Source organism: Leptopilina heterotoma, unplaced genomic scaffold, assembly GCF_015476425.1.
Source record: "Leptopilina heterotoma isolate Lh14 unplaced genomic scaffold, ASM1547642v1 Lhet_31, whole genome shotgun sequence".
NCBI lineage: Eukaryota > Metazoa > Arthropoda > Insecta > Hymenoptera > Figitidae > Leptopilina > Leptopilina heterotoma.
Genome location: NW_025111011.1, coordinates 49,980 through 69,321, shown reverse-complemented (window position 1 = coordinate 69,321; position 19,342 = coordinate 49,980). Strand labels below are relative to the sequence as shown.

At 24.1% G+C, this 19,342-nt stretch overlaps 1 protein-coding gene across 6 annotated transcripts in view; it reads left to right on the top strand.

Annotated features, from left to right (window-relative positions):
- LOC122504684 (obscurin) overlaps window positions 1-19,342 on the top strand; it is an 86,193-nt gene that overhangs the window by 48,790 nt on the left and 18,061 nt on the right. For 4 of the 6 annotated variants that reach the window (XM_043615893.1, XM_043615889.1, XM_043615890.1 and 1 more), the window contains 9 exons: window positions 1,316-1,420; window positions 2,240-3,547; window positions 5,803-6,205; window positions 8,632-8,815; window positions 8,895-9,195; window positions 11,157-11,738; window positions 11,823-12,247; window positions 14,493-15,256; window positions 16,176-16,474. In XM_043615893.1, the coding sequence (XP_043471828.1) occupies window positions 1,316-1,420; window positions 2,240-3,547; window positions 5,803-6,205; window positions 8,632-8,815; window positions 8,895-9,195; window positions 11,157-11,738; window positions 11,823-12,247; window positions 14,493-15,256; window positions 16,176-16,474 (4,371 nt within the window). The remainder of the gene's footprint in view (window positions 1-1,315; window positions 1,421-2,239; window positions 3,548-5,802; window positions 6,206-8,631; window positions 8,816-8,894; window positions 9,196-11,156; window positions 11,739-11,822; window positions 12,248-14,492; window positions 15,257-16,175; window positions 16,475-19,342) is intronic. The other 2 variants (XM_043615895.1, XM_043615894.1) reach the window with 1 other exon arrangement.

The window sequence follows — 19,342 nt, the reverse complement described above, 5'->3', positions numbered from 1 at the left end:
ATTTTAATAAAAAAATTGCAATTTTGAGAATGAATTGAATTCTTCAGAATGTTTTGAACTAAAATTTTGAAAAAATTTTAATTTCTGTTAAGAATTTAATGGAAATTAATATTTTACTTAAAAAATTTCAATTTCTGTGAAGAATTTAATAAAAAATAATTTATTTACCTACTTAAAAAAATTATTTAAGTTTTAATAAATAATTTTATCTAAAAATCTAAAAAAAAAAAATTGGTTTCTGAGAAATTTTAATTCAACTTTTTAAAAATACTTGGAATTTTTAACAAAATTTTATTATAAAGAATAATGAAATAAATAAAAAATTTTTGTGATATAAAATTGAAAATTGATTAAATTTGTTAAAGAAATACAGAATTTTTTAAAAGGATCGAATTTTCAAAAAATTATAATTTAAGAATTGAAAAATAATTTAATCTTACAAAAAGTTATATATCAAATGCATATTTCAATTCTATTTTTAAAGATAATTCAATGTTTGATAAACCAATAATTGAAACTTTTTGAAATAATTGAAATTTTTCTAAAGTTTAAAAATTCTATTAAAAATAATTGAATTTTTAAAAAGAATTTTCCAATTAATTGTATTGAAACTTTTGAAATAATTGAAAGAATTTAGTTACAGTAGGTAATTCATTTTATTTTTAAAATAGACGAACGTCCTTAAATGTTTTTTAAATTAAAATTTTCACTAGTAAAAATTGGCTTCTTTTATGATTGAATTTCCCTTGAATTTTTTTTAATTCGTTATCAAAGAAAAAATCAGAATTCTATCTGAAAATCAGAGAAAAGTGAGAGAAAAACAAAATCAAATTTTTTTGTTAACCCTGTTAATTATATATAAAATTCTACAAGAAATAAATTATTTAAACATGAAAATAAATAATGAAATAATTTTGATTTAAATAATTTAAATAAAATAATTTCTAAAATACAAATCTAAAAAAAGTATCCAAATAATAGCAAATCGCGAGAAAAGTAGTAAATTCACAGTAGATTTTAGTATATGAGTGCGAAGCCTGAAATACAATTTTTTTACTTCACTTTCTAGTTAGTTAACTTTTGCCTTTTTATTGTCTTGCAAATGAACCTGCAATTTCAACTAAAATCAATAGACACTTTAGTTGAGCACAAAATAATAAAAATATTTTCGAAATATTATTGTAAATCAAAATAGAGAGTTGAAAATCGCATCAATCGATATAATAAACTCACCGATCGATGGAGAAGAAAAAAAATTTTTTCCTAAGCTTAGCTTTAGTAGTGTTTTTTTGTAGTTTATATTTGATAAATTCAGGTCGAGTCAAGTTGGAAAAACAAAAGGTCGAGGTAATTCGTGGCGCAGGTGACAAGATAACCATCTCTGTAGCCTCAACAACAACACACGAGGCTATTTTGACAGGTAAAATCATGCACATCAAGAACATTATCAATCTACAGCTGGAGCAACCGCATTTTTTATATTATTTTCCATTCAAATTAAAAACTATTAATTAAATGAAAAAAGAAAACTTTTCTCTAAAAGAAAAATTAAAAAGTAAAGTAAAACAAAATTTGCAAATTTGCAACAATAGAAATTAAATCACTGTTTGATAATTAAAATATTCAATTTTGAAAGCGAAAGATTTCAGTTGAGTTAAAATTCTAAACAAGACTTTCTATTTTGTCAGCGAATTTTTAAAAAAAGTTTGCGTTTGCTTTTTGCTACTGTTCGAGGATAAATTTTAAATTAGTTCAATAATAATTTTATGAATATTATTTTAGTGTTTAAAATTGGATTTTTTTTTATTTTGCAATATTTTAATTTGCCTCTAATATTTTTTGGCAAAATAAAAACTTTTTGGTTGCTAAAAATAGAATTCAAAAATTGTAAATTCAATGACACAGATTATTCAAAACACTCACATTTGCTTTCGTACACTTACGCTTTTTGCTAAATTGCTTCGTAATCATCATCTGAACTCAATTGTAATTTTTTTTTTCAATTTCCTGATTAATTTTTTCTTTAATTAATTCATAATTTAATTAATTATTTAATCAATAAATTAATTGTTTAATTAATTATTCAATTAATTGCTTATTTAGTTAATTAATTATTTAATTAATTAGCTAATTCATATTCAGAGAATATTGAAAAAAGTGCTTCTATATTTGTTTTCTAACTTAAAGCTTAAAATCCTGAGTCGTAGAAAAATTAGTGATCAAGACAGACCCTTCACAGGTCCCGATGAGAGACACACAATCCACAAAATGACCTCGACGAAAGTTGAGTGCCAAGAGATGCACTCCGAGGGTCCACACGTCGAAGAAATTGCCTCCTACAGTTACACGATTCATCAAGAGGACGGCACAAAGGCACAAAATGGCGTTCTCATCGAAGAGTATTCGGAAGGTGACGATAATAAAGCAAAACTCCAAGTGAATAGAGGCGTTTCCATTGTATCAGTTTCTGACGACGAATCAACAATGAAGGCAATTTCCCGCGATGTCAGTACCGACGATGTTCACGCCGAACTATCAGACGATCACAAATTAATCACCAACGGATCCATAGACGACGTCTTTGGAAATTCTAATGGCAAATTCGAAGAAAAATCCTACGACGATCGTAAAGCACAACGAGGAATTCTCCTCACCGAAACAATAATCGAAGAACGTTCCATTGACGAATCACTCGAATTACCAATAGTAAAAGACACTTCTCCATCGAAAATTCAAAAAGCCGAGGAGAGTAAAATCGAGCGACAAACATCGGTGAAAATTCAAGAAACATTAAAATTCGAAGAAATTGAAAAACCCTCTTCAGAGAAGGGGAAATTTTCCAAAGAAAGAAGTATTTCGGTCGAGAGTTCTCACTCGAGGAAGAATTCAATAAAAACCGAAATTCTCGATTCTGCCGAATTACAAACGCCAATTGTCGAGGAGAGTATCGTCTCTAAAGAGAAATCGGTCAAAGTCGAAGCAAAATACAGTTCGATTAGAAAATCCGATTCGATCGAATCACAAGAACCACAAACGCCAATTATCGAGGAGAGTGTAATATCCAAGGAGAAATCGGTTAAGGTAAAAACTCAATACAGTCGGGAGAATTCGACAAAATCGGAAATAGTCAATCAGGCACAATCGCCACTTATCGAGGAGAGTATAATTTCTAAAGAAAAATCTGTCAAGGTAAAAACGCAGTTCAGTAGAGAAAGTTCGATAAAATCTGAAAAACCACTAAATGAGGATGAAGAATATTCTCTGGAGAATAATAAGGAGAATAATTTTTCAAGACAAAATTCATCACAAAGTTCAATTCACGACGAAAGTAAACTCTCTCGACAATCGTCAAAATTGGAAAGATTCAATTCGAATGAATCAAAGAAATCGATTAAAGAATTTTCGAGGGAAAATTCACAAAAAGGGGTGAAAAATGATGAAGAAGAGGTTGATGAAGAAATGGAAAAATTATTCGAGCGAATTAAACGACAGAGAAGTGTATTAGATGAAATTCTTGATCAAACTACTGGTGATAGGGAAAAATCAGGTAAGACAATGATTATAAACAGGGTTGCCACAGATCAGGAAAATCTGGGAATTCAGGGAATTTTCAGAAAAGTACTGAAAAAATATTAAATTTTTAGAATTCAGAAGAAAATTCCGAAAAATATTAAATTCTCAAAAGGTTTTAAATTAAAATTTAAGAAAACTTGAATTCTAAATATAGGTAGATAATAAAAAATTCAGAAATTAGGTTTTAAAAAAATTTTGTATTTAAATTTTTTTTTAAATTAAACATTTTTAGTTAGAAATTCTAAAAAGTAATTGAACTGAAATCGGGAGAATTATTTTGTAAAAAAAACTAAACATAATTGATTTCGAAAAAAATTTTAGTTAGAAATTCTAGAAAATAATTTGAATTGAAATCATGAAAATAATTTCAGAGAAAAGTGATTGAAAATAATTGATATTACAAAGAATTTTAGAGAGAAATTCTTGAAAATAATTGAATTGAAATCTAGAAAATAATTTTCGAGAAAAATTACAAGAAATAATTGATTTTTCAAAAAATTGCAGTTAAAAATTCTAAAAAATAATTGTATTAAAATCTTGAAAATATTTTTAGAGAAAAATGTTTGAAAATAATTGACTTTTCAAAATTCTTATTTTATTTTAATTTATTATTGGAAATAATTGATTTTTCAAAAGATTCTAGTTAAAAAATCCAAAAAAAATTTGAAATAATTGATTTTTCAAAAAATTTTATTTAAAAATTATAGAAAATAATTGAATTGAAATACTGAGAATTATTTTGGAAAAAAATTATAAAAAATAATTGATTAGGCAAAGAATTGTAGTTAAAAATTCTAAAAAATAATTAAATTGAAATCTTGAGAATTATTTTGCAAAAAATAATAAAAATAATTGATTTCGAAAAAAGATTTTAATTAGAAATTCTAAAAAGTAATTGAACTGAAATATTGAAAATAAATTTGTAGAAAAATTACAAAAAATAATTGATTTCTTAAAGAATTTTAGTCAAAAATTCTAGAAAATAATTGAATTGAAATCTGGAAAATAATTTTAGTGAAAAATGGTAGAAAATAATTTATTTTTCAAAAAAATTTAGTTAGAAAGTCTAAAAAAAATAATTGAATTGAAATCATGAGAATTATTTTAGAAAAAAATTTTAAAAAATAATTGATTTGAACAAGAATTGCAGTTAAAAATTCCAAAAAATAATTGAATCAACATCTTGAAAATAATTTTAAAGAAAAATGATTGAAAATAATTGATTTTTCCAAAAATTGTATTTAGAAATTCTAGAAAATAATTGAATTGAAATCCTGAGAATTATTTTGAAAAAAATAATAAAAATAGTTGATTTCGAAAAAAGATTTTAGTTAGAAATTCTAGAAAATAATTGAATTGAAGTCTTGAAAATAATTTTGGAGCAAAAATTACAAAAAATAAATTATTTTCCAAAGAATTTTAGTCAGAAACTTTAAAAAAAATTTGAATTGTTCACTTGAGAATAATTTTTGAAAATAATTGAAATAAATAATAATAAAAAAATAGTTGATATAAATATATTAGAAACATTTTCTTGAGTATTTAATTATTTTTAGAGTGAATCGAAATATTCTTTAGAGTCAGGGAAAAAGACGAAATTTTATCTAAAAATCAGCGAAAAGTCAGGGAAAAAGAAAAATATGTTTTTGTGGCAACCCTTATAAATTTTGTCTATTTTTTCTTATCAAAATTTAATTTTTTTTTTACTTCTAAATGCGTGTGATTCTAATCTCACTTTTTTTTATCCCTACTAATTGTGAAAAAGAAATTCTAACTTAAATGTAATTCCATAAATTTCTAAATGTAAAAAATGTAAATTTACTTTCTTTTTGTAAAAATTTCCCTCTGGAAATTCACTGTAACAATGAAGTTCGGTCATTATAATCACAAGCTGAGCTTGCATGAAAACACAGAGTCAAATCAACTCAGTACTTGCACTTCGTCAACGGTAGGTGACTGCAAGAATAATTTTACTATTCTTTCAAAAAAAGAGCTTGTTTTTTTTAATTATCTATAGTTTTTCATTATTAAAATTTTAATTAATTAATAAAATTTTTATTAATGAATATATAATTTTTTATTAGTAAAATTTTAATTAAGGACTAATTTTTTATTATTAAAATTTTAATTAATGAATATAATTTTAATTAATAAAGTTTTAATTAATTAAAAATTATCTCCAACTGTAAACATTGTTTAGAATTTTAATTTTTCTTTTTTGTAATTCAGCTTCTCCGAATATAATCAGTTCGACGCTTGAGGATAAGGAAATTTTCGAAACGCAGAACGTTAGTTTTGAAATAAAAGCCCAGGCATTGCCACGACCGGAAGCAAAATGGTACAAGGATGCGGAGCCACTGAAGACTTCCGACAGAATTAAATATTCAAATGTGGGAGAAATGTTCCAGTTGACGATAAAAAAGGCCGAACTCGAAGACGCTGGTTGCTACTCATGTATATTTACGAATAAATTGGGCGAAAAAACGGTCGACGGCGTTCTATTGGTTCTACCAGTTGAGGAACTTCGTAAACCAAGATTTGTTCGTCCTCTCGGCGATGTTGACGTTGCTCAACATACAACCGGAACTTTCAAGGCTGTCGCTACTGGCGAACCAATTCCAGTTGCAACTTGGTAGGAAATTCATTAAAATAATTAACTTCATGTGAAAAATTTTATAAATTATGAAAATAATTTAAATCGTGCTTAGAATTCAATTGAAATTTTCCCAGACAAAATTTTGACTTTTTCCCTGATCCTAAAGAATATTCTGATTCACTCTAAAAATTATTAGATACTCAAAAAAACATTCTATTACATTTACTTACGAATTTCTTTAATTGTAAAATTAATTGCAAACATCAATAACTTCATTTTTAAATAAGTATTTAATTACTATTTTTCCGTAGGAATTAAAATTCTTCAAAACATTTAAATTCAAACATTTTTAAAATTCAACAACTTATAAGAATATTATTATAAAACATGAAGATATAAATCACTCCGAGTCTTCGACTCGGAGTAATTCATGTCTTCATGTTTAATAAAAATTTAGATTTCCATAAAATTTTTCAAAAAAAAATTAAATTATTTACAAAAATTATAATAAAATTCGTTGCAAGAATTCAATTATTTTCATAAATTATAAAATTTTTCTGAGGATTTCAATTATTTTTAATACAATTTAAAATAAATATAATATAATGAAATTCTTCGTTGAAATTCAAATATTTTCAAAATCTACTGTTTTTAAAAGTTCTCAAAAGAATTCAATTATTTAAAAAAATGTAATAAAATTCGTTGCAAGAATTCAATTACTTTCATAAATTAATAAAATTCTTCACAAGATTTCAATTATTTTTAATACAATTTTTAAGTAAATTCTTCGAAAAATGTAATTATTTTTAATACAATTTTTAAGTAAATTCTTCGAAAAATGTAATTATTTTCAAAAATTTTATTAAAATTCTTCGAAAGAATTCAATTACCAATTATTTTAAAAAATTCATGCTATAATGCTTTTAATATTCAATTATTATTAAAAATTTTAACTGATATTAATTTTTAAATCAATTTTTATTGGAAAATTCTACGAGAATTCAATTATTTAAATACAAAAATAAATAATTTATTGATTAAACGAATGTTTCTCGAAATTGAATTATCATAACGAATTTTATCAGCATAATTGCTTTTTTCGAGGAATTTTAATAAAATTTTTTAGTATGATTAAATTTTCGAAGAATTCGATTAAAATTGTATTAAAAATAATTGAAATTCTAAGATGAGTTTTATTATTCATGAAAATAATTGAATTCTTGTAAAAAATGTTATTATTTATGAAAATCACTGAATTATTGCGAAGAAATTTGTAAAAAATTTGTAAATAGTTGAATTCTTTTAAAATTTTTATTATTTATGAAAATAATTTAATGTGTGCTTAGAATTTTATCAAAATTTTTTTTTTAAATAATTGAATTCTTTTGAAAAACTTTATTAAAATAGTACCTAGATATTGAAAATCATTGAATTGAAAAAAATTTTTTGAAAATAATTGAAATTTTGCAAAGAATTTTATTAAAATTTTTTAAAATAATTGATATTTGGAGAAGAATTTCATTATTTTTAAAGATAATTGAATTTTGACGAGAATTTTTTTAAATTTTTGAACATAATTGAATTTTTGCGAAGAATTTTATTATTTTTGAAAATAATTGAATTTCTGCAATCATTTGTAACTTCTCCAAAATTCAATTTTTTCCAGTATTTTAATAAAAATCCCTGACTTTTCTCTGACCAATTTTATTAAAATTTTTATGTAAGACAAATGAATAACCAAGTTTGTTCTGAAACAAATATATGCGTTTATTTAACTCAAAATATATTTGGTTAAAATAAAAATTTTCATAATAATTGATTTCCGGTGAAGAATTTTATTATTTAGAAAAATAATAAAAATTTTTTTAAAACATTTATTTACATTTTTTTCTTATAAAGAATTTTATTTAAATTTTTCAAAATAATAAAATTTTTGCAAAGAATTTTATCAAAATTCATTAAGATAATTAAATTCCTGCAAAGAATTTGATTAGGTAATTACGAAAATAATTCAATTCTCATAAATAATTATATGACAGATTTTTTTTATATCACAAAGTTTCTGCGAAGAATTTTATTAAAATTGTTTAAAATAATTAAAGTCATGTGGAAAATTTTATAAATTATGAAAATAATAAAATTGAAATCTTGCTATAAGAATTTTATTAAAATTTTCTAAAATAATTGGATTTTTTCCAGAAATTTAACTAAAATTCTAGTAAAAATATTTCAATTCTCATAAAGAATTAATTCAAAATTTTGCATAATAATTGAATTTCTGCGAAGAATTTTATCAAACTTTTTAAAATAATTGATTTTTTTGAGAAATCTTAATGAAAATAATTGAATTCCTGCGAAGAATTTTATTAAAGTTTTTGAAAGAATAAATAATTGTAATTAATTAGTTATTAATTGAATTTTTTTAAAATTTTGAATATGAAACTATTTGTTTTTATTGAAAGGTACCATTTGGGAGAGGAAATTCCCGTTGATGAAGAAAGATACGAGGCAACAGTTCGCAGTGAACCTGTCGAAGATGGACTGAAAGAATGCACATTTATCCTGAAAATGGACAATTGTGATCTCGATGATGTGGGAAAATATTCCATAAAAGTCAAGAACAATAATGGTGAAGCTGAATCGAGCGTAAGTTTTTTGTGTGCAAAGTTTTTTTTTAAATTTATTTTATTTTATTTTATTTTTAAATTTATGATTCTCTGTACAGGCCGATTTGGATCTTTTGATACGTCCAATAATCGAGGAATTCAAGGACATAAATCCTCCAGTTGGCGAGAAAGGCGAATGGGAAATAATCATAAAAGCAAATCCAAAACCCGATGTCTACTGGGTGAGAAATGACATAGATCTGGGAGAGGATGATCGTTTTGATTTCGAAGAAGATCACAAGAAGAAAAGCTATAAACTCATTATAAAACAAGTTGAAATGGATGACGCTGGTCCTTATAAAGTGGTTGCCATTAATGAATTTGGTGAAGCAACGGCTGTCGCTGATTTAACACCCTACAGTGAGTTTCGTATTACTTTAGTAATAAAATTCATCTTGAATAATTTTAATTTTATTGTTTAGTACTAATTTTATTTTAGACTTCATTTATTTTCGCTGAATTGCGTTGAATTTTTAATATTTTAAAGCCGTTGGTGATCCCGTTGGTGAAGTTGACAACGTTTATAATCACAAAGAATTTAGAAAAAAAAATATATTTTGTATTTAAATTTTGTATTTTTGTATAAAAAATGTTTTGCATAGTTTTTCGATCAACTTAAAACATAATAAAATCTAAACGAAATATTTTATTATTTTTGGCATGAAAAATATTTTTTTCTTTCAATCGTTGATCTTCAGCGACGTTTTTACTTTAGGGCGTAAAAAAAGTCAATTTAGCTAATTAGAGATAAGAAGAAAAGTCCAAAAAGCCGTTCATTTTATTCCGTGTTGTCACAAAAATCCCATTTTTTATTTTTCTGAATTTTCACTATTTTTTGTTAAATAAATATGTATTTAAATCCTACTTAGTATTTATTTTTCTACAGGAATTGATTTTTTTTAAATTTAAATTTCAAATCTTCTGAGTGAAAATTAATTATTTCTAAAAATTACAACTTTCAAAACTTAATTATTTTTTAGAATTTTTAACTAAACTTCGTGACTAAATCAATTATTATTTTTAATAATTTTCCAAAAGTTCTTCGAGAATTCAATTATTTAAATACAAAAATTGTATTCTTTAAAACCATTAGAACTAAAACTCTTCATTTTTTTCAAGTTATTATAGTGAATTATTAAAAATGTATAACCAAAAATATTGAAAATAATTGATTTAAAAAAAATTATAATAAAATTCTTAAAATTATTTTTTTTTAAATATTTTTTAATACTCTTTGAAATTTAATAGATTTTCTAATTATATTTAATTGAAAAATTTGCAAAAAATTAAAATGTACTAAAAATTGGCAATAATTTTAGACAATAATTGAATTTTTTAAAATAATATTTGGAAAATATTGAAAACAATCAAGTTTTTGAAGAACATTGAATACAAATATAAAAAAACGTGTTTTCTCTAAAATTTTAATGATAAAGGTTAAAAAAAGTAGAATTTTTGAAAATTTTAATTTATTTTTTTGTAAGATAATTGGATTCAAAAAAAGTATAATTTATTTGTTTATAAACGAGCAAAGTTTTATAATAAAAAAGTTTACAGAAATAGTTTTCTAAAACTATTGGAATGTTATATTTTTTTAAATAATTGAATTATTTTAAACAACATTTGGGAAAAAAAACTATTCAATTTTTTGAAGAATTTTAGTTAAAAAAAGATTGGAAAAGATTTATTTACTTAAAAATTTTAATAATTCTAAAAAAAATTCTAACATAACTATTTTTGTAAATATTTGAATTTTCAAAAATTTGTTAATTGAAAATATTTCAAATAATTAAGTTTTAAAAAATTGCCATGAAAAGAATTCAAAGAATTACTTTTTTAAAAAATATTTTAATATAAATTATTAAAGATAATTTTTATTAATTTTCAATTTAAAATTTTCATTTACAGATTTTTCATAAAAATTGTTGAGAATTCAATATTATTTTCAAAATTTACAATTAAAATTCTTAAAAATCAAGGAAATTCAAATTCAAAATCAACAAAATTCAAGGAAAAGTCAGGAGAATCAGAGAAAATTCTCAAAAGTAGTAGAATAAGTTTTAAATTTTTAGAATTAATAAAAAAATTATTGTTTTTGATGTCCAACCTAAATTTTTTTTCTAATTTCCGACAATAATTAAACTTTACAGAATATGAATTTGAATTTATTTTTAAAAATATAATTCTTTAAGAATTTTTATAAAATTGTTTATAAATTATTTTGCAAATAATTTTTCTTAAAAATTCAAAAAATAATTGAATTTTGAAAGAATTGCTTTTTTAATTTTGATGTAATTTCAATATTTTTTTTTTGCTTCTAGCCGAACCGCCTATTTTCACAAAGGAACTGAAGAAAGAATCAGTGAGAGATCAGAATAATTATGAGGCTGAGATTCGAGTGACTGGTTATCCGCGACCGGAAGTACAATGGCTCAAGGATGGTGTGGAAATTGAAAATGACGATCGACACAAAATTGTAACGAGCGTCAATGGAAATGAAGTGATTAGTATGTACACAATTGATAGATTTTCCGAGAGCGACGCTGGAACTATAACAGTGAATGCGACAAATTTTGTTGGAACCAGTCAATCAGTGGCAGAACTTGCCCTAACGCGATTCCCACCCAAATTCTTTGCGACACTACCAAAATCATTGAATCTCGACGAAGGAAAGCCACTCGAACTATCAATTAATGTCGATGGAAGTCCAATACCGGTTGTTAAATGGTACAAAGACGGTGAGGAAATAAAACCCGATGGTCATATTAAATTGGAGAAACTTCCAGACGGTTCAATGAAACTTTCGATTGATAAAGTCATTCCCACGGATTGTGGAGCCTATAAAGTGGTTAGTAAAAATTCCGGCGGTGAAGAAACATCCCTTTGCGCTGTTGCCATCAAACGTGAGTAATTAAATTTAATCTTTACTTCTGAATTCTTAAATTAAAAAAAAAATTCTAATTCAAACCTTGTGTCTTATTTTACAGCCGAAACTCGAAAACCATCATTTTCAAAGAACTTGGAAGATGCGAAGGCTTTGGTTGGTCAACCTTTGAAATTAGAGGCGAGAGTTGACGCTTTCCCGAACCCACAACTGCAATGGCTGAAAGATGGTTTTCCGATTAGACCGTCGAAGGAAATTAATTTCGTAAATGAGCCGAATGGTCTCATTGGTCTTACAATCGATAAACTACGACCGGAAGATGCGGGTGTTTATTCCTTAGTCGTTTCTAATGATCTTGGAGAAATAACCGGTACAGCTAACGTACAAGTCGAGGAACTGGAGAAGAAACCAGAATTCATGGGAACTATACAACCATTAACAGTTGTCGAGGGTTTCCCCGCGAAAATGGAAGTCAAAACTATTGGCAAACCAGCACCAACGATCAAATGGACACATAACGGAAAGCAGGTAATATAAATTAAATTATAAATATTATCAAAACACCTTCACGTTTATTTTAGAGTAAACAGTTTATTAATAATAATATAAAATAATTAAACAAAATAATAATTCACAGATTTGCACGCTTATACAAGCCTTTTTCGCTCATACGAGTCCAAGTCCCAAAAACTTTCTGATTTTCAATTTCGCTCAACTTTGCATATCCCTTCTTTTTCTACCTACATTTTTCGTCACATGCGCATTTCTCTAATTTGAAATTGAATATAATTTTGAATTGCTAACACAGGTTTTTATTACTTTCGAATCTTTTGAATATCAAAAATATAACATATTATTTTTTATTCTTTTCGGGCTTCGCACTGGTGAATTAATTTCAAAAAGTAGGTTTCGAATCTTTTGAATATTATATCTTAATTATTTTTTATTTTTCTCAGGCTTTGCCCTCGTTAATTAATTTAAAAAAGTAGCAAATATTAGCTTCGAAATTGAAAAGAAGTAAAACTTTACAGTTTTGGCTCGTTTATTGGAAAAAGATGAAAATTGTGGGCGTTTCCGAAAATTCAAACTATTTTCTTTCTTTCCTATATCACTAAATAAACAATTCATTACTACATTATTTTGAAATTTAGCGTGGTCTTCATGAAATTTTTTGGTTTTGAATTTTGTCAAAAATAGACAATTTCACATTTTTGTCCCGTTTTTTAGGAAAAAATGAAAATTGTGTGCGTTTCAGAAAATTTCGACTTTTTTTCTTCTTCTATATTGAAGATAAATGTATAAAGAGGGAAGGTTATTCGTGTCGAGGCAAATAAAAGTAAAAATTACAACTTTAATTCTTACTACTTAATTATTTCTAAAGCTTACAATTGAAATTCTTTCAAAATTAAATTACCTATTGTTTAGAATTTTTAATTAAAATTATTCAAATATTTGATTTTCTTAGAATACTATAACGCTTCTTAGCATTCATCAATTCTTTTACAAAATTTTAACTAAAATTCTTTTTTAAATACCTAAATTCTTATTACAAAATTCTACGAGAATTTGGCTATGCACTTAAATAAAATTTTTGAAAATAATAAACTATTTCGAGGAATTTAATTTAAATGGAAGGTATTGTAAAAAATTTGAATTCTTATAAAGAATTTTATAAATTTTTTGAAGATAATTGAATTGTTTTTAGAATGTGATTAAAATTTTTTAAAACCTAATAGAATTTTTTTTAGAATTTTATTAAAAATTTTTTAAATAATTGAATTTTTTTGATACATTTTTTTAAAATTGTATTGAATATAATTCAATTCCTGTGAAGGTTTTATTTATAAAAAAATTAAATTCATAAAATAATATAATAATATAATATTCTTATAAAACGGTTCTTAAACAATTTTATTAATTTATATTCTTATAAAACCGTAAAAGGCCTCTAAATATTATTATCATAATTAAATTCATTTAAAGAATTTCATTATTTACAAAAATAATTGAGTTTTTGCGAAGAATTTTATTAACTTTTTTGAAAATCCTTATTAAATTCTTTTGAAGAATTTCCTTGAATTTTTTTAAAATAATGGATTGGATAAACATTTGGATTCTTTCGAAAAATTTTATTAAAAATTTAAAAAAAATTTTATGCACAATTTCTTTTAAGTTTCTAAAATAATTGTGTTTCTTAATAATGGAAATTAAACACTTAATTATTGGATTTTATTAAAATTTTTGAAAACAATTGAATTCTTTCGTGAAATATTATAAAATTGTATTGAAAATATTTGAATTTTTGCAAAAAATTTTACAATTAATAAAATTAATTGAATTCATTGAATATATCAATTGAATTAATTGAATTAATTGAATATAACGCTTCTAAAAGTCAATTGTTTTCTAAATTGTTACTGAAATTCTTTATTAAATCAATTCTTATCAGAAAGTTTGACGAGAATTCAATTATTTAAATACAAAAATTAATAATTGATTATTTCTAAAGATTGAAACCGTAACTCTTTATGATGATTATTTTGAAGAAAATAAATATTCATTTTCTTGTGTCAACTATTAGCGAGTTTAAAGTATTGCAAATTCTCAAAAAAAATAAAATCTCAAAATAGATAAAAATTGATAAAAGATGCATGTAAAAAATTTATCCAAATATGTAGTGTCAAATAGTAAAAAAAGTAGTAAATTGTAGGTTTTAGTAGATGAGTGCAAAATCTGTCTTTATCAATATACAAAAAAAATCATTTTATTTCAGATCGTTCCCGATGGACAGCATGTGAAAATAATTGATCAACCAGACGGAAGTCAGGCCCTAATAATAGGCGAAGTGAGACCCCAGGATGCAGGAACGTACGAGGCAGTGGCTAGTAATTCCCAAGGTGAAATCTCATGCAAAGGTGATTTGGAAATCGCTAAAAAGACCGACAACACAACTCCCGAGGAGAAACCAACATTCATGAGTCCAATTCGTGACACAACGGCTGAAGAGGGACAGGAAATGATCTTCAGTGCACCATTCACTGGTAATCCAATTCCAGAAGTAATCTGGACTAAAGATGGTCAGGAATTGAAACCATCGGAAAAAATAATGATGACATGCGATGGGAAAAAAGTGGGACTGGAAATTAATCCAGTTGAACATAGTGATGCCGGTGTTTATGGATGTACCCTAAGAAATCCACTTGGTGAGGACACATCTAAAGCCGAGGCGAACGTGAGAAAAGTCTATCAACCACCAACATTCGCTCAAAAATTCACCGACTTTCAACAAATGCCAAATCAAGATGCTAAATTTCCCGTCAGGGTATTTGGTATTCCTCAGCCGGAAATTAGTTGGTACTTTAATGACACGCCGATATTGAGGGACAGTAATAAATACAAAATACGAAGAGACGGCGACGCTTGTTGTTTGTACGTTAAAGATTGTCAATCATACGACGCTGGAAAATATAAATGCAAAGCAGTGAATAGAGAAGGAGAGGCTGAATGTGCCGCGACATTCTCAATTGTCGATAAAATGTGAGTTTTAAATTATTACTTATTCAGATTTAGAAAATAAGTTTTGTGATATTTTTATAATTGAAAAATTTAGAAATTATTTTTATTTTCCATTTCTTTTTCATTTTTAAGTATAATTATTTAAAAATTTAATTTTCTAAAATCTTAAAATAAAATCTTTTGAAATTCAATTATTTATGACAGTTGTAAACGCGTCTCAATTATTCAACAATTTTTTAATTACATACCTATATATATAATAAAAAATTTCAAAAAAATTTGAATAAAAAATCTATATTAATAATCGTTGTATTCCGGTAATCTGTTCGCATTTTGAAGTTAGTTGCTGTTTGCTTTTTTATTTCTTAACTTTTTTAATCATTTTTCTTTTTAAATATTTTCAATTTTAAAATTGTTGTATAATAATGGAATTTCTTTAATAATTTAAATTGAAAATTTTGAAATTTGAAAGTAATTGAATTTTATGAACAGTTTCTTTAATTGAATTCATGAGAAGAATTTTATTATTTCTTAAAAAATAATTTAATTTTTGCAAAAAATTTTACTAAACTTATAAAAATAATTGAATTCTTGCGTAGAATTATATTAAAATTTTTGAAAATATAATCAATATTAATTAATTCTGTACTTAATAAGTGAATTTTTTAAATTTTTTTATCAAAATTTTTAAATTTTGATTAGTAAATTATTTAAAAATTTATATTTGAATATAAAAAATTTTGTTATTTCCAGAACAATAATATAAATTGAATATCACTTTCCGCGCTTAAGATTGTTTAGTAATCTAAAAGAAATTGAAATCGATACATAAAAATAAAAAATTCTGTAATTTACATAGTAATAAATTATAAATAATAATAAAAACCTAGTTAACATTTGTTGGTTTAAATTAAAATTTACCAAAATTTCTCATTTTTAGTGATAAAAAGCAGAAAGTGGAGGCACCGTCTTTCTTGAAGAGATTGGGAGATTGCGAGGTGTATAAAGGAATGACAGCTAAATTCACCGCCTGTGTTACTGGATATCCAGAACCGGAATTCGAATGGTTCCACGAGGGTGGCAAACTCTGGCCTACTGATCGCATCCTCATGGATCAGGAAGGCAGCCTCTTGAGATTAACCCTCTATCATATTGACGAAAGCGACGCGGGAAAGTACAGCCTAAGAATCTTTAACCCTCACGGCGAGGACACCTGCCACGCTGAAATGATTTACGAATGTAAGTATAATTACAAAACAAAAAAAAACTTTATTAATTTCGAAATTATTTTGAATTCTTAAATTTGTAGTTTATTTTGAATTAAAAATATCAAGAAAATTATCAATCTTCCAAGCAGGGCTCGAACTAGGTCCGTAAATCCCGTAAAAGTCAGTAAATTTGTTTAAAGTCCGTAAAAGGCAGTTTGTTTTAAAAAAAGGTGCGTAAAGTCCGTAATTTCATTGAAAAAGCAAGAAAGGTTTGTAACTTTAACGATATAATTTGGAAAATTATTGAGAAGTTACAAATAATTGCAAAAATTCAATTATTTTTAATACAACTTTAATACCCATTTCATGAAATAATTCAATTTTAAAAAAAAATTCTTAATAACATTTTTCGAAAGAGTCCAATTATTTTCTAAAATTTTAATAAATCCTTCGAAACAATTTAATTGTTTTTATAAATAGTGAAATTCATCGGAAGAAATAAATTATTTTTCATAAATAATAAAATTCAATTATTTTTAATACAATTATTAACAAATTCGATTGTATTCAATAAATTAAAGGAATTTTTCAAAAGAATTCAATTATTTCTTAAAAATTTTAATAAAATTTAAGAAATAAATGTTTAATTTTAATTAGTAAGAAAGAGGATTATTGTACTAACTTGAAAGAAATTGTTCATATAAATATAATTGAAATTAAAAAATATAAATTTAATTTAAAATTTTGATAAAATTCTGGTCAAAAATTTCAATTATTTAAAAATAATTTTCCTCAATTCAATGATTTTCAATAATCTACTATTTTAATAAAATTTTCCAAAAGAATTCAATTATGTAAAAATTTTTTAATGAAATTTTGCGCAATCATTTCATTATATTCATAAAATAATTAAAATTTCGCAAGGAATTCAATTATTTATAAATTTTTTATAAATTTCTTTACAATAATATCATTATTTTCATAAATAATAAGACTCATCACAAAATTTCAATTATTCTAAATTCAATTTTAATAGAATTTCTCGAAAAATGTAATTATTCTTAAAAATTTTATTACAATTTGTCAAAAGAATTGAGTTATTTACAAATTTGTTGATAAAATCCTTCATGAGAATTGAATTTAATGAAACATTCAATTATTTAATAAGTTAATATTTTTTGTATTTAAATAATTGAATTTTATTTGAATTTTTTTATAAAAATTTATTTAAAAATGAATTTCAGTTAAAATTTTATAGATAATAATTGAATATTTAAAGCATTAAAGCATGAATTTTTAGAAATAATTGAATTCTGAAAAGGTTTTAAATTAAAATCTTTGAAAATTAAAATTTTAATTAACAATTCTGTGAAATTAATTTTTTTCAAAAGGTTTAATTGAATTTTTATTGAAATTTTTTGAAGTTGTTATTTTCTAATCCTTATTAATAAAATCAGACTTTTGTCTGTACATTGCATAGAATTCAAAATTTCTATTATATTCCTTATTTTTACACTCTAAGGAATGCGAAAATACTATTAAGAGAATTATGTGTGTATGTGTATATGTGTGTATGTGTGTATGTGTGTATGTGTGTATGTATGTCCGCAAATTTTCGACCGCGTATCACGGAAAAACGGTTCGATCGTTTGAAGTGAAACTTGGCAGTCTTTTAGGCATTAGCCTAACTTAAAATCCTAGCGATAGTAGATTAAAAAATATTAATATGGACGAAAGTTATGCCATTTTTTCAAAAATTCGAAAATTCGAAATTTTTAGTTTTTTAATATACTTTAGTGAATTGTACTTAAACTTGGTACAGGGTTAATTTTAGTGTTTCTTATTAAGATTTAATCGTCAGAATAATAAAATTTTGAATAACAAATAAAAAGTGTTAGATTTAAATATTGAAAAATTAAAAAATTAAAAGTTTAAAAATTGAAATTTTTTTGTAATTAATTTTTATACGGTTGTATTTCTTAGGTCAACAATAAAAATTTGTTGTTGAAATCATAAGTTTACTTTCTTAAAAAAATTCTATTAGGTCAGAATATTAACAATATCCATATAATTAATATGAGACTTTTGTCAGTATATTGCACAGAATTCAAAATTGCTATTATATTATATTAATTAATGATCAAAAAATGAAAAACTCAAATTTCATTCTGATGACTAAATTGTAATAAAAAATACTAAAATTAACCCTGTATCAAATTTAAGTAAAATTGATGACAATAATTATTTCAAAAGATTAATTTTGAATTTTAAAAATTTTGATAATATATAGCACTACCTGTCGTACCCGTCTTCGACGGGTTTTAGTTTCTACCAATACATTTAACAATGTTTCTACCAATCTGGAAAATCAAAAATACCCGGGAATTTAATTTCACCGGAAAATTAATAATTAGTAACCATTAGCTATTTCGGTAGTATAATTATACTATTTGAATAGTCTCCACCCTTTAGCAAAAAATCAAAAATTATCAAAAATTCGAGAAACCGAATTTCTTAAAATTTAACATTTTTTTCTTCTCTTTTATATCATTAAGCTTCATTATTTTTGTACTCTTCAAAAATACTTTACTTATATTTAATAGTCTCCACCCTTTGGTAAAAAATCTAAAATTATGGAAAATTAGCAAAAATTCAAAAAACGGAATTTCTTAAAATTCAACATTTTTTCTTCTATTTTATGGCTTTTGGCTTCATTATTTTTGGGCTCTTCAAAAATACTTAACCTAATTTGTTATCTCCACCCTTTGGTAAAAAATCTAAAATTATGGAAAAATAGCAAAAATGCAAAAAAATGAATTTCTTAAAATTCAACATTTTTCCTTCTTTTTATGGCATTTAGCTTTATTATTTTTGTGCTCTTAAAAATACTTTACTTATT